A 21,643-nucleotide genomic window follows, 5' to 3' on the forward strand; every position below is an offset into this window, starting at 1 on the left:
CACAATCCTTGTTCAAGCTCTTGTTCTGTCCAGGCTAGACTATTGCAATGCTCTCTTGGCAGGTCTTCCAGCCAGTTCTATCAAACCTTTACAATTAATCCAGAACCAATGAGCCAAAAAGAATGAACGTCACACCTCTGTTTATCAATTTGCACAGGCTACCAATAGCTGCTTGCATAAAATTCAAGGCATTAATGTTTGCCTACAAAACCACCACTGGCTCTGCACCCCTTTACCTAAATTCATTACTTCAGACTTATGTGCCCTCTAGAAGCTTGCGTTCTGCAAGTGAACGTCGCTTTATTGTGTCATCCCAAAGAGGCACAAAATCACTTTTAGACTCTTAAATTAAATGTTCCCTCCTGGTGGAATAATCTGCCCAACTCAGTCCGAGCAGCTGAGTCCTTAGCCATCTTCAAGGATTGGCTAAAAACACATCTTTTCCATCTTTATTTGACCCTCTAACTCTAGCACTCTCTATTATAATTCTATTCTTTATAGAAAAAAACTTGCCCCTTTTAGAATTGCACTCTATTTACTAACTGCTTGTTTTCTTAAAGGGGTCATATGATGCTTTTTTAAAGATCATTATTTGGTGTATTTGGTGTAACAGAATATGTTGAGTAGCCTATAGGATGTATTTTGAATGTCTGCTAGTCCTCAAATAACATTATAGTCCCGTCTCATCTTAGTCACAGAAAAAATGTTCGTTAACAAATATTTTTCGTCTTCGTTGACGAAATTAACACTGATGCTAGTGCTACTGATACTTTCTGCTCCACTCTTACATCTTGTTTAGACACTGTCTGCCCCTTGTCTGCCAAGCCAGGCCATACCACCCCTTCTGCCCCTTGGCTGTCTGATGTTCTCCGTGAGCATCGTGCTAAGCTCAGGGCTGCTGAAAGGTTGTGGCGCAAATAAAAAAATACTACTGACCTTAATGTGTATCAGTCACTCCTCTCTTCCTTCTGTAAGTCGCTTTGGATAAAAGTGTCTGCTAAATGTCTAAATGTAAATGTACATATTAAATCCATATTTTGAGAAAATGAAAGCAGTTTTTGACCTTGCATGCATGTAAACCTATTGTAGGAGACTCCCAAAACAATATTAGTAACCCTAAAAATGGCATAATAGGGGCACTTTAAAATAACTGTTTTCAGTTTTAATATATTCTAAAATTCTATTTATTCCTGTGATTCTAATATGCAGATTTGGTGGTCAAGAAAATTTTTTCTTATTGTCAATGTTGAAAACATTTTTTTTTGATGAACAAAGTTCAAAAGAATAGCATTTATTTGAAATAGAAATCCCTGTAACAATAAAAATAATGAAAGCAGTTTTTGACCTTGCATGCATGTAAACCTATTGTAGGAGACTCCCAAAACAATATTAGTAACCCTAAAAATGGCATAATAGGGGCACTTTAATTAATCAGCATTAATTAATAATGATTACCAAGGCTTCTCAACTCTGGCCCTCGAGGTCCACTTTCCTGCAGAGTTTAGCTCTAACCTTGATCAAACTCACTGCCTGTAACTCTCTAGTAATCCTGAAGACCTTGATTGGCTTGTTCAGGTGTGTTTGATTAGGGTTGGAGCTAAACTCTGCTGGAAAGTGGACCTCGAGGGCCAGAGTTGAGAATCTCTGATGTATACCATAGTTAATAGGCAGTCGATGCAGAGTTGACAGAACCGAGCTAATATGGTCTTACCTCTTGGTTCTAGTAAATACTCTAGGTGCTGCATTTTGGACCAATTGAAGATTGTTTAATTAGGGTGGCCATATGTGCCGTTCATACAGGACACATCCTGACCAGGATTGTTATATTGCCTAAAACATCCAAAGTAGTTTGACCAATAACATGCAGGTATTGTATATAATCGACCAATCGTGGGTGAGATCTACAGAGAATGATCAAAGCGATGCAAATACACACACGTGTTTGTTCGTTCGTTCGACTTGAAGCGTTGCTGCGCACCGATCATTGAATGACACCAAAGTACCACGAGAGTGATTGAAAAGCATAAGGAGCCGGCATAAGGAGCCGTCTCCTCTGCTCTCTATAGCTCTCGTGAATGTCATACAACGATCGATCTGCACAGCCAAAACCTGGATATTTTAGGCAATATAGAAATCCTGGCAAGGACGCATCCCATAAAAATGGCCCGTATGGTCACCCTAGTTCAATAAGCCTGCAGGGCAAGTACCAAGTAATTGGTGGCTTTCAGTGTGCTTTCAAATGACAGATTGCTGTCAGTTAGCACTCCCAGGTTCCTAACTGATGACTAAGACTTGATAGAGCATCCATCAAGAGTCAAACAGTAAGTTATTATATGTGGAGATGATTGGTTCAATAGTTAAAACCTCTATTTTTTTTTCCTAAATTCAGTAGGATCTTATAGTCTACTCCATGTTTCTTAGTGATACCTCCAAACGGTAGCATGTGCAGGGTGAAAAGCAAAGGTCCTAGTACTGAGACTTGGGGTACTCCTTCCCGAACTTGTGATCTATATATCATCTCGTCATTTGCTGCTACAAAGTGATAACGGTCAAATAAATATGATTTAAACCATGCCAATGCCATTCCCCTATTGCCAGCATAATATTTGGGCCTTTCCAAAAAAACTTTGTGGTCAGTATAATCAAGTAAAAAGCAGTCTATGGGCAAGCCAATAAAATTTAAGGGAAGACACACATCAACTGAAATGAGGTACAACATTTATGTCTAGATAGATAGATAGATAGATAGATTTCCTGTGTGAAAGTAACCTTTAGTAAAATCAATCTGAATTCCTGTATCTATTACTAATGTTTCTATTCTATTGTACTCTGTTTTAAGTCTGTTGCACAGAGACAGATCAAACCCATCAGAGGCAAGCTGTGTGTCCATGAAGAGCGACCAGTCCAGGGGTGTCCAAACTCGGTCCTGGAGGGCCGGTGTCCTGAAGAGTTTAGCTCCAACCCCAATTAAACACACCTGAACCAGCTAATCAAGCTCTTACTAGGCATACTAGAAACTTAAAGGCAGGTGTGTTGAGGCAAGTTGGAGCTAAACTCTGCAGGACACTGGCACTCCAGGACCAAGTTTGGGCAGCCCTGGACCAGTCTACGGGCAAACCAATAAAATTTAAGGGAAGACGAGCATCAACTGGTCTGAGGTGCAACATTTCTGTCTAAAAAGATAGATAGATAGATACTTTGATGCTTAGATTTTTGTATCTATTACTAATATCTCTACTCTATACAACATTTTTGTCTAAATCTGCAGATAGATAAATAGATAGATAGATAGATAGATAGATAGATAGATAGATAGATAGATTTCCTATGTAGTGTCTGGACCAATCAAACACACCATTTTTCATTTGATTTAACAAATCAATTATTCATTAGATTAACAAATCGTCACAGTCCCCTCACCCAATAAACTGGATGCCAGGATGTCTGCCACCAGGCCCCCCTGGTTACCATGGCAACCCTGACACCAGATACGTTTACGACCTCATGGAATGTAAGCTGAGAGACTCTCACTGCATTTTCCAGAGCAAGAGGCAAAATGCACAGTAGAAATGGACTTTTCTACTAATTAATTCATAGGTGACCTTAAAGGCCCACACCAGGGACCCTCCCTCAGTCGGTGGTTCTGTTAGGTTTCGATAAGATGTGAGTTCCAACGAGAACATCCTAAGTTACGTGCCAGGCTTCGGCCTCGACCTTGTATGTGAAAGTAACCTTTAGTAAAATCAATCTGAATTATTGTATCTATTATTAATGTCTCTATTCTATTGTACTCTGTTTTAAGTCTGTTGCACAGAGACAGATCAAACCCATCAGAGGCAAGCTGTGTGTCCATGAAGAGCGACCAGTCTATGGACGAGTCGATAAAATGTAAGGGAAGACATACATCAACTGATCTGAGGTACATTTATGTTTAAATAGACAGACAGATAGATAGATCTTTAATTAAATGTTGTAATCTGTTATGTGAATCTTTATTTATTTATTTAATTTTATTTATTTAATGGCTCTCTACTGGTACAAAGCACATTCAAATCAAATCTGATGAAGAAGTTTCAGTGTCTGCATGAAGGAACAGCAAAACAGGGAAACCCAACATTCCTGAATGAGATCTACACAGAGCTCTACATCACAGAGAGTAAAAGTGGAGAGATCAATAAACAACATGAGGTGAGACAGATTGAGACACAATCCAGGAGAGCAGCAACAGAGGACACACCAATCAAATGCAATGACATCTTTAGACCTTTACCTGGACAAGACAAACCCATCAGAACTGTGCTGACAAAGGGAGTCGCTGGCATTGGAAAATCAGTCTCTGTGCAGAAGTTTATTGTGGACTGGAGTGAAGGGAAAGCAAATCAGGACATCCAGCTCATATTTCCACTTCCTTTCAGAGAGCTCAACTTGATGAAGGACAAAAAACTCAGTCTTTCAGATCTACTTCAGGTTTTGTTTCCTGAAACAAGAGAAATATCCAGTGATGCATATAAAGTTTTCTTCATCTTTGATGGTCTGGATGAGTGTCGTCTGTCTCTGGATTTTCAGAGCAATGTGAGGTTGTGTGATTTAAGTAAATCTGCCACAGTGGATGTGCTACTGACGAACCTCATTGCAGGAAATCTGCTGCCCTCTGCTCTCATCTGGATCACCTCCAGACCAGCAGCAGCTGATCTCATCCCCTCTGAATGTGTCCATCGAGTGACAGAGGTACGAGGCTTTAATGACCCAAAGAAGGAGGAATACTTCAGAAAGAGAATAAGTGATCAGAGTCTGGCCAACAGAATCATCTCACACCTGAAGTCATCAAGGAGCCTCCACATCATGTGCCACATCCCAGTGTTCTGCTGGATTTCAGCCACTGTTCTAGAGAGAATGTTGGTGAAATCATGGAAAGGAGAGATCCCTAAGACTGTTACTCAAATGTACACATACTTCCTGATTCTTCAGACAAACATTAAACATGAGAAGGACTATGAGAAGAAAGTGAAAGATGAAGACATGATCCTCAAACTGGGGAAACTGGCTTTTCAGCAGCTCGTGAAAGGCAACCTGATCTTCTATGACGAAGACCTGAGCGAGTGTGGCATTGATGTGACAGAAGCATCTGTATACTCAGGATTGTGCACACAGATCTTCAGAGAGGAATTTGGCTTGTATCAGGGGAAGGTCTTCTGCTTCGTTCATCTGAGCATTCAGGAACATCTAGCAGCACTATATGCGCACCTCTCCTTTACAGAATACATAAATGTGTTCGACCAAGCCACCGAACAAAATACCTTCTCTAAGGTCATAAACTGGATGAAAAATAATTCATTATCTGGCCTACATCAGACAGCTGTGGATGAAGCTTTACAGAGTAAGAATGGACATCTTGACCTTTTCCTGCGTTTTCTTCTGGGTCTCTCAGTGGAGTCTAATCAGACTCTCTTACAAGAACTAATAACACGGACAGGAAGCTGCTCCAACAATAAAAAGGAAACAGCTGAATACATCAAACAGAAGATCAGGGAGAATCCCTCTCCAGAGAGATGTATCAATCTGTTCCACTGTCTGAATGAACTGGGCGATGATTCACTAATGCAGGAGATCCAGGATTATCTGAGATCTGGAAAAATAAATCAAATCAAACTCTCTTCTTCACAGTGGTCAGCTCTGGTTTTTGTTTTGCTGACATCAGAGCAGAAGATGGAAAAGTTTGATCTAAAAAATTTTATGGGAGCACAAAATACAGCAGATGAAGTTCTTCAGAAACTGCTGCCTGTGATTAAAGAATCCAGATCAGCTCAGTAAGTAAAACTGTCATCAATCACTACAATATTAAAACATTACCTATATCAGACAATCACAAGTCTGCGTTAAATACAGGTGTAAGCAGGGTCTAAAACATTTTGTGATCGGCTTACTGAAACCACATATGGAGGTAGTCAGAAAAACATTACTATTGAAATTGCAACAGCCCTCGTCATCCTTTTCATTAGTTTCCTTTTCCGTTCGCTCATAAACCATGTAACATGGGCTGCATCTAAAAAATTAAAATTTTAGAAAACACTTTTTATACAAGCAAATGCATTTAAAATCCAGTGTGCCATCTGATGTAAAGAAATTAAGAAAATTGTATGTGTATCCACTACCCAACCAGGAACATTTTCTATACAGAAATATATACTGCAAGCATAGGGACACTTGACTCTAGAAAAGTGGATTCAAACAGTATTCGTTACGTGCTTTACTGTCTATTTGAATTATTTGTATTTTGCAAAGTTTTCCCATTGTTTTCTTTAACTGCACCTGGTATCAGTTCATCATTCACATTCATTCATCTCTACAGATTGTGTAGGTGTGGTGTCACAGATAAAGGTTGCGCTGTACTGGCTACAGCTCTAAGCTCAAACCCCTCACACCTGAGAGATCTGAATCTGTCTGGAAATAAACTACAAGATGCAGGAGTGAAGCTGATCTCAGATGGACTGATGGATCCTCACTGTAACCTGGAAACACTGCAGTAAGTTTGTATAAAAGTATCATCCTTATTGCCCACCTACTGGGATTAATGAATAATAAAATAAATTTAAAGGGGTCATATGATGCGATTTCAAGTTTTCCTTTCTCTTTGGAGTGTTACAAGCTGATTGTGCATAGATAAGATCCCTGAAGTTGCAAAGACTAAAGTCTCAAAACCAAAGAGATATTCTTTATCAAAGTTAAGACTCTGCCACGCCCCCCTAAAACGGCTCGTTCTAACACGCCCCCACATATCTACCTCACTATGTGGAAATATTAGCATAATGCCGCCCAAATGTGCACGCAAAGAAAGAAGGCGTGGTTTCAGTAACCGCAGTTAGTGTTGAAGCAGCATGTCAGGGAGACGCTGTGTGTTTCAGTGCGAAAGCAAAAGCACTTTATTTGGCCTTCCGAAAGTAGATGCATTTAGGAATCTTCAAGATTACTTACAACAGAATAGACTGTTCAAATGCGGAGTTTTGCCCACCGTGTGTGTGTGAGAGAGAGAGAGAGAGAGAGAGAGAGAGAGAGTGAGTGAGTGAGTGAGTCCAAAAACCTCTTTATTGCTTTTCAGACAAAATCACACTCAAGCCAAAAAGAACAAACCACTATAAATTAACTAAACTAAAACAGCACATTTTCTTCAACAAAACATAGCACATTTTTAAGACACCACATATTTCTGAGAGAGATCACAGTGGACTCAGCTGTCTTAACCGTGGCTTGTGTACTGCACACATACCAGCTTCATCACTGTGTCTGTCACGCGACTCTGTTCCCCTTTCGGGCTCTGTTTTTACATTTATTTTGAAAGATGAAGCTCACGATTATGGTAAGGGGCGTTACATTTCTGATGAGTGCTTGCGGTGTTCGGCCAATCACAATGCACTGGGTCATCTGGCCAATCAGAGCAGACTGCGCTTTTCGGAAGGAGGGACTTTGTAGAAAACGAAGCGTTTGAACATGTACAGTACAGTATTTGAAAAAGAATGTGTTTTTTGAACATTAAAGCATGTCAACATATTCTGTTACACCAAATACACAAAATAATGATCTTTAAAAATGCATCATATGACCCTTTAAAAGAAAAAAATTGAAAAGTCTAAAAAGTGTCCTGTCAGATAACTAAAGATGATGCTGTTTTGATCTTAATTAGGTGCTTTACAAGGTGTCTGACACAATTTACGTACAATCTTTGATGATAATATAAACATAATTGGATAATGCATGAAAATTATATTTATTATGCTCATATTGAAATGAACACTATCAAGCACCCATTTAGAAAAAAAGAGACTACTTAATGAAATTAGGTCCAGTCTAAAGTGCAAGTCTCTCTTTTTGATTGTGAAATTCCTGCTGATCTGAGTTGTATATCCTGAAATAAGAGACTGACAAGTGTCAACTGTTCTCTAAAGGTTGAGTGATTGTGGTGTCACAGATGAAGGTTGTGCTGCTCTGGCTTCAGCTCTAAGATCAAACCCCTCACACCTGAGCTATTTGGACCTAACTGGAAATAAACTAAAAGATCTAGGAATTAATCTGATCTCTTCTATACTGGATGATCCTCACTGTAAAATGAAAACACTGCGGTAAGATATATATATATATATATATATATATATATATAAATTTGTCAGCAACCTCCTCCATTTTTCTCCTATTGTGAATGATGAAATTATCACAATTAAAACAAAAACTGAAAGTGAAGAATGTCATTGTTCTTTACAGGTTGATTGATTGTGGTGCCACAGATAAAGGCTGTGCTGTTCTGGCTTCAGCTCTGAGATCAAACCCCTCACACCTGAGAGAACTGAATATGTCTGGAAATAAACTAGGACCATCAGGAGTGAAATTGCTCTCTAATGGACTGGAGGACCCTCACTGTAATCTGGAGATACTGTGGTAAATCATCTCTCTAAGAGTCATACACATTGTTACTTAGTAAGAAATATTCTCTAAGAGATTATAGCTCTGACAAGGATGTAGGAGGCAATCTGTAGTACAAAATATGCGCCACACACAGTCAAGAGAGAGAGTCTTGTTTTTTCTTAGAGATGTTGTTAAGGTGATAATATAATGTTCCACAAACGTGTTGTTCGGGAGTTTGCAGTCAAGTGTGGTTCCAGACATGATTATTGGCTTTCAAAGACAAGGAGTCTATAGCTGAATAGCATTTCTGTCTGTAAAAGCATACTTTACATATGAGTAACATATCTCTGTGTTATAGCATATCTCTGTTTTATTTGAAAAACAGAGTTGAAAATAGACATGTGTATATATATATATAAAGAGAGAGAGAGAGAGAGATCCTATAAATACGACAGATCGTGAACCAGGACTCTGATTCCAATTGGATACTGATTGTGCATTATCTTAATTATCTAAAATATAAAACTAGCACAGCTATGTAGAAAATTTGTAGCCTTTGTCAACTTTGTCAACAATTGAAAAATGCATTTATATACATTAGGGGTGTGACGAGACACTTATCCCACGAGAAGAGACACGAGACTGGGTTCACGAGGACGAGACAAGTTTTTTAGACTTTTTTAAAGAAATCCTCAATGATGAAATATATAGGGGAAAAGAGTCTTTTATTCTTATTAATTAAAATCATGAAACTTCAATTTATTGAATCAATTTATTAAAAGTTTAACAAAGATTACGTTTAGGGCCCTATGAAATGTTTTATTTTTTCTCACCATTTTATTTGTATTTTTTATTGTTACCAAATTCTGTGTTTTAGCATGTCTAATTATTTGAATGCATAAAACAACTTAATTTATTCATTTTTTTTCTTAAAGTAGCCTAATTAATTTTTTACCCCCTCAGAAATTCTGTATTGTATACTTAAATTTTTTCTGGTTATCAAATGAAGGCATAAAACATTAATTTAATTTATCATTTATCTTTTAATTATTGAAAATTAAGCAAACAAGATTTTTTTGGCAAGCAAAGGGGATTTACTATTAAAATTAAAACATGGAAGAAATGTTTTGTTATTATTCCTTAAAAAATAACGTTTGTTTCATTTTAGTAGTAGTAGTAGTAGGCTATGTACATTCTACTGAAAAATAGTTATAGTCACAATGTCTTTAAATCAAACCGGACTTTTATTTTGACGGGTTGCTGTGAATACCTTTACAGTTCTGTGTATGAGATATGACGCTAGTTTTACTCAAATCAAACGCTAAAATGCTCATGAAGTGACTCTCAGAGCAGTTCTGGAGATGTTGTTCATGTGTTTACGACCTCATTTAGTGAGACGGCAGACGCTGAAATCACCGCGAGTGTCAGACGTGCTTCAGTATGTGTGTAGTAAATGAAACCGCACGTCTGCGCCATTCATAAACAGAGACTGGCAGAACATGCAGGATTCATATTTAAATAGACTTTTACGGCTTAATATTTACAGATACTAGTCCATATCGTGATTTGATTTAAGAGGAATTACCTACTTTTGATTAATTCATTCAAAATTTGACAAATTCCGTGACATTCCGCGCTAAACTGAATTCTGTTTTTATGACTGGATAAAGACTACACTGCATAATTTTCCCGCTTATCATGCGGCCACTTGCCTGATGTGAACACAAAATATCTTGCATACCACCACTTGTGAACGAGCCAGTGTAATGCAAATACATCTGAAAGATCTGCGCGAGGATATGGTCACATTTTCGCGAGACCAGTCAGATCTCGCGAGACACATCGGATCTCGAGAGATCTCGTGCCACGAGATCTCGTCACACCCCTAATATACATATAATAACTGCATATATCTACAATATTTATTAATTAATATCTTACTGATGTTCCCTATCTGTCACTTACTCAACATTGTATCGATGTAGTGACACCAGGGGTCACATATATGAGCCCCAAACACCTCTGATACTTCAGAAAAGGCCAATGAGAATTGGCAAGTGGAATTTGCATGCCGCTTTCCTGAACATATGGGTATAGAAGGAGATGACTTGCTCCTTCTCTTTGGAGCCGAGTAGTCAGCTATAGTAGTGATTAGATTTTCATTCATCTCTGAACTACTCTATTGGATTACGGCGCATTTCAGCAGTCTCTCTGTTTGTGCACAATTAAATGCGGAGAGCTTCCCTGGGCACTTCAGCAGTGTGAGAAAAGAGCAAATTTTAATTTCATTGTGTTCATGACTTTCTTTCCTCTTTAGAGGGAAAGTCATCATAATGCGGTGGCAAATGCTGAGGGCATATGGGGGAATCAATGGAAGTGTTCCCACCAGGTGAATCCCCACAGCCTCACATTTCATATTTCTTCTGGTGGAGTTTGTGGATCATGGGTTAGGCCGTTCATGTGAGGGTTAACTTAATTTCTCATTCGGTGCAGATGATCTGTCGATTGCAGCATTAAGGCTTATGCCTTCTGACACAGAGGACTCACCTGGGCTCACACCATCTGGTGTGGTTGCTCTTTCTGAGTCTGACGCCAAGATATCACCCATGCTTGCCTGGGCAGCTGTAAACATCGGACTAGAGTAGATTCCTCTGCTCTGCCCTGCCCTGAGAGTTCACGGCTGGATGATTGGTTTCTGGGTTCAGAGTGCAGCACACAACCACGTTCATCAAAGTGCATGTTCACAAAATCAGGAAGGCACCTTTCTATTCCATGGAACACTTCATGAGCAGTGTTGGGGAAAGTTACTTTTAAAAGTAATGCATTACAATATTGCGTTACTCCATGAAAAAGTAACTAATTACGTTACTTAGTTACTTTTTATGGAAAGTAATGCGTTACGTTACTTTTGCGTTACTTTTTAAATCTGGACAGGGCTTGCTTGTTTTTAAAATAAAAAAAAGTTATATTTTTGGCAAATATAAAACTATTTTCACACCAAAAGTGAAATGAATAAGCCTCAGGCTGAAGGGAAAGTAAATTTACGTCCGTACAGTAGAATGCAGAAGAAGAAATTTCAACACACTTCAGCAATAAAAAAAAAGACACACAGATGTTTGTCTAAAGTAATTTTTGCTTATTAGTATGGTTGAACTGGATCATCCAAGGTCAGAAGTAAAGACATTGGTTAATAGAATGGAATTAAATACATAAAGGATATTTGTGTTGTTTAACATTTAATTATTGCAGGTTTGCGTCATATTCTGAGTTGCATTATTTTTATTCATTTTGAGGAATACTGAATCTGTATTTTTTTTTTTGTGAGTGAGATGAATTAATGCATATTTATTTTAGAACTACAGTAACATCTTCCGATTTCTCTCAGCATGGGGACAGGAGAGCTGTCAATCAATAAATTGGAAAAAAAGTAACTTGCGTTACTTATTTGAAAAAAGTAACTCAGATATTCTCTTGTAAATTAAAAAGTAATTTTAGTTTAGTTTAGTAAATTTAGTTTAGTACTTTACTAGTTACTTGAAAAAAGTAATCTGATTACGTAACTCGCGTTACTTGTAATGCGTTACCCCCAACACTGTTCATGAGTTCTTCTGCTCTCACTACTCGTCCAGGGTGGGTTGACAAAGGGGGTACTCAGAGGTTCCGCAGTTTGAGCACACAAATTGCAATACATCTGTGCCCACAAAACACTGCCACCTGGAGGAACTGTCCGAGGCTTCCGTCAAAAATCTGTAAATTTACCTCATCCATGATGACGAGGGCTTACAGTGCTGCTAGGGGGATGCAGAGAAAATCCGCTTCCGCAACGGTACGATACCAGAATCTAATACTTCGGTATTGATGCTAAATCGATACCATAGGTGACAAATAAGCAGCCTCAAAAGACAACTGAAATAAAAGCTATTTTATTATGAACACTGCATGAAACTCTGCAGTAACAAATGTTTTGAATGTTTATTTTTTAACTATTATTGAATTATAAAGTACAATCTTCCTATAAAAAGTAACACTTTACATAGAACAAGTGGCACATGTCACAAATCCATCCGTTTCCTCAGTGCCAAATTCCTCAGCTCCACCCACTCGTTCACAGTCCCCTGAATTCTAACCACCTGCACCTGCTGTCACTCATTATGGATTCATATACTGTATATACAAGTCACTTGAATCACCACATTGTCTGGTCTCGTCACTCATGCAAGAGAAAGACTTACCTGCCTTTGCCTTCGGCTCCTCTGATCCCCTCTGCAGTCCACCATACCTGTGGAAAGAAGTATACTTGCCTTACGTTTCTGTGTTTCTTGTTTGAAGCTCCTCATTAATGTTCTGTGTTGAATTTCCCTACCGTCTTTTCTATTCCGTTTATGACAGCAGATCTATTAGTTTGCATTTACTCTCTAAGACTTAATGGACAATTCTGTATTGACATACAGTATCAGTTTTTTGTCCCGTCCATTGCTTGTCACTGTCAATCTTCACAGTTTCTGATTCAATCCACAATTTAAATAAGGTTGTCAATCCAGAAACTTTGCAAAGTGCAGTTAGCAGTATATTATGTACAAAAAGCAAGCAAGCAAAGAGCGTTCCCATTGTAATCGCTGAAGCTCAGTGCTCGTAATAATCAATGAAGCTGACAATACTGCATGACTTATTTTGATCATATTGCTTTTTTTTATAATCAATGTGAACATGTTTGGCTAAACCCAATAAGCTTGCTTCAAACAAATTCCAGTGTTTTCAGCAATGTTGCATGGATTCAGACCAACTTAAACGCATCTGATTAGCCATTGCGTTCACGTGCAAAACGGATATGTCTGTGATTGGCTACAATGCTGAACACTGCAAAAACATGTTGTAAATAGAAACCTTTGATGCTCTTCACAGAGTGCTTACACAAAAATACACAGGAGCATTAACATTATATCGATATTCACGACATTCTCTTATTTATATAATCAGCACAATTATTGTGTAGAGTGAGTTTTATCTGTTTGATCCATCTTGTTCCACTGTTGTCGCATTTGTCAGTTTAGCATCAGTTTGGGTAACACTGAACTTTGGAACAACAGCGTATGAAGTACCAAATGAGCAAAATCATGATTTTGTACCATTTGAAAAATAATATGTACTGGTAATTTTCCAGTACCAGTATATCGCGCAACCCTGCCCCCATCTCACATGGGCGACCTATTCGGTGACATTGTTGGGGATTTCACTCATCAGTTCTCAGCAGTGCAGAGCCAGAGATTAAACCTGACCACAGTGCTCCTGCTACTTAAAATAAGTATTTAAAATTCTAAAATATTATTCATACTATAATATAATAAATCATCTCTAGCATGGGCGTAGAATATGCAGGGGACGTGGGGGACTTTTCATAACCTCCCACTTTTCATAAAACATAAATTTGTCCCCCACACTTTTTTCGAGCAAGTGTTTTCAAGGGCCAGTGTGAATAAATCCAGATTAAAAATCCTAGGAAACAAGATAGTCTATGCATGACCTGACGTTTCATTCGTATCCAAAATGAGGCAATGTGAAGGTTATAGAGTGCTAAACACTCTCATGCAGTGTGTTTCATTCATAATTGAAGCCGAAGGGCGCTCTTGTGCAGAAGGTCCAAAAATGGACTTATAGAAGTAATAACTCATGACGTGCCAGGAAATCGCTAATATGGACAAAGGCATGCAGCTATTGCTGTAGCTAAGCTAAGCTGAATAAAAAGAAGAAACATTTTGACTGATGAAATGTGAAGACAACAAACACACGATTGCAAAAATACATGGTTTATGTGTGTTTTTCAAGTCATCTCCAGGTAATAAATAAATGTATATGAATAATGCAGTTCTAATTGACATATCATTTATTACAGTTGCCTATAGAAACTATAAAAAAATATTTTCTGCCTTATTCTGTCATTAAAAATGGAAAAAGTGTTTGTAGTACATAAGCTAATGATAAAATTATATGGAAAAAAGAATTATAGAATACAAATTATTGTTTTTTTTGTCCTGCACTGTATTTCATTTCTTAGCCAATTAAAAGTAAGAGATTAAAAAAAAAAAAATCTGTCAATTAGACAATAAATAAATTACAAATAATAATAATTATTATTATTACAGTACATTTGACATTTCTGTCCCCCTCACTTCTGAAATGATGGCTATGCCCCTGAACTCTGGTTAATGTGTGTAACCATGGTTCCCCAAAGGGAACGAAATGCTGCGTCAGAAACGCTTTGGGAATGCCTCTGCGTGACCACACTCTGAAGCGCGTGTGAAATCAGTCCAGTGGAATGGCAAGACGTAATAGGCGGAATAATGTAGCAACCAGGAAGCTTAAAAGCATGTGCGGTGAAAAGAGAATTAACTTCTGATTAGTGAAGGAAGCGCTCGCAGGGATACAGGAATTATGGCAACGAGACGCAGCGTCTTGTTCCTTTCGGAGAACCATGGTTACAATCATAATCTAGAGACATTCCCCTTCAGGAACTCACGCTGTTTTGGAAACACTTAGGGAACGAGAATACCCACTCCGCCATAATTACAAATCCCTGCCTAGTGTGGGACACTACACAACTAGGACTAGAGAACAGAGGAGCCAGGAGTGATTCCCATGTCGAGGTTGTAAAACCTGACAAATGTGAGCGGGGAAGACCTCCAGCATTACAGATGTCATGCATTGACACCCCAGAGAGAAAGGCCTTGAAGGCTACCACACTTCTAGTAGAGTGCACTCTGACCCCCCATGGTGAAGGGAGGTCAGAGGACTCATAAGCCAAAGATATTGCATCCACAGTCCACCAACTTAAGGTCTGCTTGGTCACTGATAGACCTCTCTTGGGCGGACCAAAGCAAACAAATAACTGGTAGGACTTTCTCCACAGGTCAGCTCTGTGGACATAAGTGTCCAGTGCTCTGACTGGACAAATAAGATTAAGATTTTCCTGGTCTGGGTCACTAAAGGGAGGAGGACAGAAAGCCTGCAGCACAACGGACCTACGGTGGGCACCTTAGGCACATATCCTGGCCTAGGGTATAAGATTGCCTTAGCCAAACCAGGCTCAAACTCCAGAAATAAAGGGGCCACCAAAAGGGCCTGAAGGTCACCAACTCTCTTAAGGAAAGAGGTGGCCAGTAGGAAAACAATCTTAACTGTGAGGAACCTCTCTGGAACCTCCTCAAGGGGTTAAAAGGGAGGCTTACAGAGAGCTTATAGGACCATGGTCAAATCCTAGGACGGGACTCTAGAGTGCGAAACAGGCCTCAGCCTCAAGGCATCACAGAGGAAACGTGTAACCAATGTGTTTCTCCCCAATGACTGACCACCCAGAGGGCCGTGGTAAGCAGCTATGGACGCCATGTACACCTTCAGGTTGGAGGGGCTAACCCTGTGGAAAACTGTTCCTGGAACTCCAGCACTGAACCAACCGGGCAGTTGATTGGGTCAAGCTGACGGTTGTCATACCAAGAAGTGAAAAGATTCCACTTCAAGGAGTACAGTTTCCTAGTGGAGGGAACTCTGGACTAGAGAATGGTTTCAATAACCTCAGTTGAGAGACCGGAAGCTATGAGCTGTGCCCCCTCAGGGGCCACACCCACAGTTTCCATAACTCCGGACAGGGGTGAAGAATCGAGTCCCCCGCTTGGGAGAGGAGGTCCCTTCTGACGAGAATTTCCCAAGGAGAGCCATTGAGAAGGGCCACCAAGTCCGAGAACCATACTCGGCCCGACCAGAACGGGGCTACTAGCAGCAGATAAACACAGTTCCAGTGCACTCTCTCCAGAATTCACAGGAGCAGAGGAATCGAGGCAAATGCGTACAGATGTAGCCTTTGCCACGAGTGGACAATGTGAGGTCTCTCGAGATGCAAACAAGTCCACTTGGGCCTGGCTGAACACCCTCCAGATCTGCTCCACCACCTCAATGTGGAGCCTCCATTCCCCGGGCCTCGGCCCCTGCCTCGACAAGATGTTCTATGGCCTCCTCCTCAAGGAAGTGTCTATTTCCTATTCCATTACCAGAGCCTGCACAGGGCCCACCAAAGTGGAAATGACCCTGTTGAATCGAGGCAGATGAGAACCAAACTGGACTCTGTAGCCTCTTTCTACAGTCAGCATGACCCATTGAGACATTTGGCAGAAGTTTCTACTAAGGGAATATGTTTCTTGAGACTGACTTCTGGTGTACTTTGAGCAGTCAACTTTGTGGCCTGAAGCGGATGACCGGCAGGGAATGACCAAACTGGCTGCTCATGGAGGATACAAGCCTCCTCATTTCTGGACGGACACTGAGAGCTGTGCTCACTGGAGACTGCTGTGCCCTGAAGCACCAGAGGTGGCAGCATTGACAGACTGATCTTTTTAGGACACTGAGAAGAGACGAGCACCATATGATGAGTTGTACACCGCTCTTCCCCAGAGGGGCCTGCCTTTAGAAGGATAATTCAAAATAATTCAGCACCATAGGGATGAAGATGCGGGCTGAATACAATTTTCCCCACGATCTAGACACCTCGGTGTGAAGATCAGGGAAAAACGGAAGGCCCCAGCATGGGGGTAGTGGCTTAGAACACAGGAGGCGTTTATTCAATTTACTATTAGGATGATCGTCCTGCTTCTCGGCAGGCCAATTGATGTTAAGCTTGGCCACCGCCCTAGTCTCATCTTCATTGATGCCCACCACATCAACCTCCTCAGAGGAAGACAAACGTAGCATCGAGCCCTCTCTCCAGGGGAAGGAACTGCCAAGCGGGCTTCTGATCCTGAGCATACACAGCGAGAGCCGTTAGCAATGCGGACAGTCAACCCCCTCGAGAGCTCTGCTCCCAGACAAGCAAGGTAAAGATCATGTGTATCCCTGCCTGTAATGAAGTGAGTGCAGGGAGGTACACACAATCTAAAACGTTGCTTGTCACTCTATTTGCAAACACTCACCATAATAGAGTTGTGCAGTGGCACAAACACACACACACACACATCAGACAAATGGAGACAGAGAGCTTACTGAAGAAGCAGAAGCTAACGCTGTTTTCACCGTATGTGGTTTTAAGCATCCTGGTTGCTACGTCATCCCACCTATTATGTCTTGCCATTCAGAGCTAGTTCCTGAAGGGGAAATAAAATATTATTTATAACATAAATTACTCTTCATTTAATATGAAATTAAGCCCATTAAGCACCCATGTAGAACTGGGTCTGCATCTTAGTTTGGATCTGTTCAATTTTTCTTTGATTTAGTCTCTTTTTGATTGTAAAGTTCCTGCTTATCTGGGCTTATATTCTGCATAGAGTGACTGAAGAGTGTCATTGTTCTCTACAGGTTGATTAATTGTGGTATCACATATAAAGTTTGTGCTGCTCTGGCTTCAGCTTTGAGATCAAACCTCTCACACCTAAGACATCTCAATTTGTCTGGAAATAAATTACAAGACAAAGGAGTGGATCTGCTGTGTGATGGACTGAAGGATCCTCACTGTAAACTCGAAACACTGTGGTAAGATTGTATAAATGTGTCAGCATCCTCCTCAATTTTCCTCTTATGGCGAATAATGAACAAAATTAAAACAAAAACTAAACTATACTAAAAAAAAGTGTCCTGTCAAATAACTGAAGTGGATGTTGTCTTAATCTTCATTAGATTCTTCCCAAAGTATCTGACACAGTGTTGGGCAGTAACGCATTACTTAGTAACGCGTTACTGTAATTTGATTACTTTTTTAGTAACGGAGTAATTTAACACGTTATAATTTTCAAAATAGTAATTAGAGTATAGTTACAAGCCAAGGTCTCTATACGTTACTGCCGTGTTACATTGCTGACAGAATGCAGTGTTTTATAATCTAGAGATTGTAAAAAGGATGTAGCACACTCACTGTCGAGTCAAGTGCCAGTGGATTAGAGACCTGCTCCCGCGAGACCCGACGCAACAGCAGCGTGGCACGGGACAAGATGGGCGAGTGCTGGTGCGGGCGGGTAGACACTCGTGTGTGTGCTGGATGCGGGAGAATAAAATTAATCACGGGACTCCCGCAAAATTGAAGATAAAATATCTAAGACAGGGCTATTCAATTGGTGGCCCACGGGCCCAATCCGGCCCGAGGGAAGAGTACGCGCAGGTCGCACATATGCTTTGAATTGTTTTTGCACTAATTAATTTGTCCACAAGGTGGCATCACTGGCCCAGGCCATGGTTTCACAGCCAAAAAAGAAAAGGAAGAGACGCAACAACAACAATCTACCGGAGACCGCAACATCAATAGATGGCAGTGTTGACAACCGCTTGTGTGAGAGGGTTATGAGATATCCACAACTCTAGTTTAAACGAGTTTCAAGACAGTTATCAGTTAGACAGTTTATTTATTTCATAAATTTAATGGAGAAAAAAAGTAATGTAACTAATTACTAATTACTTTTGAAATAAAGTAATCAGAACAGTAACGTGATTACTTTTAAAAGGAGTAATCAGTTATTTGATTACATTTTCAGAGTAACTTGCCCAACACTGATCTGACATAATTTTACTATTGATACTTGGCCAAAACATGAACATGATTTGATGATTGGAATATTTCATATCACAACTGCTTACATATCACACAGGCATGATAAGGAAAATTAAAGTATCTTACTTTTTATGATATTAACACCCTCACACTCATGTAGAAATAGGTCCGCACCTTAGACTGGGCCTGTTAATCATCTCTCATTTGACTGTGAAATTTCTTCTTATCTGAGCTTTATATGCTGAGAGTGAAGAGTATTATTGTTCTCTACAGGTTGATGGATTGTAGTGTTACAGATAAAGGTTGTGCTGTTCTGGCTTCAGCTCTGAGATCAAACCCTTCTCACCTACAAAAACTGGATCTGAATAGAAATTTTCTTGGAAAGTCAGACGTGAAGTTGCTCTCTGCTCTGAAGGATGATCCGGATTACGAACTGAAGACACTTCTGTGAGTAGTGATGATTAAAATATTCAGGTTTTAATTGGTTGGTATTAATTGCTATTAATCAGTTTTGTAATGAAGATCATGTCAGAGTTTTATAGGGATAGTTCACCCAAAAATGAAAATTTCTGTCATTAATTACTCACCCTCATGTTGTTCTAAACCCACTTGATGATGACTTTTTAGACCTGACCTGATTTCTGTCCCTCCACTTAAAGACCATTCCACTAAAACATTGACGCTTTAAAAAGTCCATCCAGCATAATCCATATTAATTATGCTGCTTAAATTAAGTCCTCTTAAGAGACATTAGCACTTATTATAAGGAACAGATTTATGCTTTTGTTTACATTTAAATATGCTTAGAGTTTTTGGGTGAACTATCCTTTTATTCATCTAGTGCAAAAAAAAAAAAAAAGTGTATATTTATTATTTTAAACCAAGAGTGTAGTCATTTCCAAATGTCCCTTAAAATTATGTATTTTGAGAGAATTACACATCTGTCCTTTTTAGAGAAGATAAGGTAAATAGTTATCATCACTTTCATTATCATAAATAAAAACAATGTGACACATGAACAGGACAGTCATACTGGATTATGGTTAAGAGTCAAAGGTCAAATCCTTTTTATTGTTAAAAAGGGCATTGTTGGTATACTAAATAAAGAAAAAATGTAAATGCACACTCACTTAAAGGGTTAGTTCACCCAAAAATGAAAATTCTGTCATTAATTACTCACACTCGTGTTGTTTGAAACCCGTAAGACCTTCATTCATCTTCGGAACACAATTTAAGATATTTTTGATGAAATCTGAGGGCTCTCTGACCCTCCCATAGACAGCAAGATAACTACCACGTTTAAGGTCCAGAAAAGTACCAAGATGATCGACAAAGTAGTCCGTGTGACATCAGTGGTTAAACTGTAAACGCCAACGAGCGTGTGGCGGCGCCGGTGCTGACCAAGATCCGGCGTGATGACGAAATTACACTGGATCTGGGTCAGTGCCGGCACTGCCACACGCTCGCGTCATCGTACTGTCGTGAACGCGCGTCCACAAGTGACGCAGTAGAGACGAAAATGTGGAATAAAGTCGTTATTTTTGTTTTCTTTGCGCAAAAAAGTATTCTTGTAGCTTCGTAACTTTACAGTTGAACCACTGATGTCGATCATCTTGGTACTTTTCTGGACATTGAACGTGGTAGTTACCTTACTGTCTATGGGAGGGTCAGAGAGCCCTCAGATTTCATCAAAAATATCTTAAATTGTGTTCCGAAGATGAACGAAGGTCATACAGGTTTCGAACAACATGAGGGTGAGTAATTAATGACAGAATTTTTCATTTTTGGGTGAACTAACCCTTTAAGCATTGTTCATTTGTTACCAACGTTTCGGCAAAACAAGTAGCCTTATAGTAGGTATGATTTCTTACCAAGTGGAGAACAATATAAATAGGGATAATAATAAATCACAGGTGAAGATAATGACATCCGGGCCAATAATAACCAGCCAATAATTACAGTGAAAAGTGAAGTGTGGCGTCCCATACTCGGAATTTGTGCTCTGCATTTAACCCATCCATGTGCACACATACAGTAGAGAACACACACACAGAGCAGTGGGCAGCCATATTACTGCAGCACCCGGGGTCTCACCTCAGTCATGGTATTGAGTGTGGAAGAGAGCACTGGTTATTCACTGTCGGAATTTCTGCCAGACCTGAGACTTGAACCCACAACCTTTGGGTTACAAGTCCGACTCTCTAACCATTAGAGCAGTGTTTCCCAACCGGGGTGCCATCTGTCGAGAGCAGGGGGGCCGTGTAAAAAATATTTTTTTTATATTTTAAAATCGCTAAAATGTTCAAAAGAGCATCTATTATATAATATCCATTTCTGATGTCGCCAATAATTAGAGATGCACTGAAATTTCGGTTGCCGAAAATTAGTTCACCGCTCAGGTTTCACTTTCATGTGGTGTGACGCTCTGCGTATCCCGCTCTATGCGCGTGCGCTCCGCTCAGTCGCTCCACTCGTATACTGTTCATGCGAATCGGAACAGCAAAGTCCACTCAAAAACTGAGCCGACAGGAAACATCGATGTCATACAGTATTGTTTCTGTCTGCAATAGACCTACTGTGTTGTAACATGGTGTGGTATATGGGCAACTCTGGTAAAACTGCCCTCTCATTCATTGATCTGCTAACTGCTATGTTATGCTTGCGTGTTCTGATAATAATAGCTTTCTAGGACTAAACATTATTTGGATAATTGGTAAAAAAAAAAAA

The 21,643-nt window shown here is 39.7% G+C and overlaps 2 protein-coding genes across 2 annotated transcripts in view; both read left to right on the forward strand.

Annotated features, from left to right (window-relative positions):
* The window catches only part of LOC107552359 (uncharacterized), a 28,718-nt gene extending 24,863 nt beyond the window's left edge, over window positions 1–3,855 (forward strand). The window contains exons 8-9 of the mRNA XM_016234222.1: window positions 2,840–2,910; window positions 3,815–3,855. Of these exons, the coding sequence (XP_016089708.1) occupies window positions 2,840–2,910; window positions 3,815–3,855 (112 nt within the window). The remainder of the gene's footprint in view (window positions 1–2,839; window positions 2,911–3,814) is intronic.
* A 3-nt stretch (window positions 3,856–3,858) lies between these two features.
* LOC107552372 (NACHT, LRR and PYD domains-containing protein 3-like) overlaps window positions 3,859–21,643 on the forward strand; it is an 18,577-nt gene continuing 792 nt past the window's right edge. Inside the window, exons 1-7 of the mRNA XM_016234234.1 lie at window positions 3,859–3,919; window positions 4,044–5,807; window positions 6,350–6,523; window positions 7,941–8,114; window positions 8,254–8,427; window positions 17,734–17,907; window positions 19,190–19,363. Of these exons, the coding sequence (XP_016089720.1) occupies window positions 3,870–3,919; window positions 4,044–5,807; window positions 6,350–6,523; window positions 7,941–8,114; window positions 8,254–8,427; window positions 17,734–17,907; window positions 19,190–19,363 (2,684 nt within the window). The 5' untranslated portion in view covers window positions 3,859–3,869. The remainder of the gene's footprint in view (window positions 3,920–4,043; window positions 5,808–6,349; window positions 6,524–7,940; window positions 8,115–8,253; window positions 8,428–17,733; window positions 17,908–19,189; window positions 19,364–21,643) is intronic.

Source organism: Sinocyclocheilus grahami, unplaced genomic scaffold (genome assembly GCF_001515645.1).
Source record: "Sinocyclocheilus grahami isolate Dianchi unplaced genomic scaffold, SAMN03320097.WGS_v1.1 scaffold448.1, whole genome shotgun sequence".
Classification (NCBI taxonomy): Eukaryota; Metazoa; Chordata; class Actinopteri; order Cypriniformes; family Cyprinidae; genus Sinocyclocheilus; species Sinocyclocheilus grahami.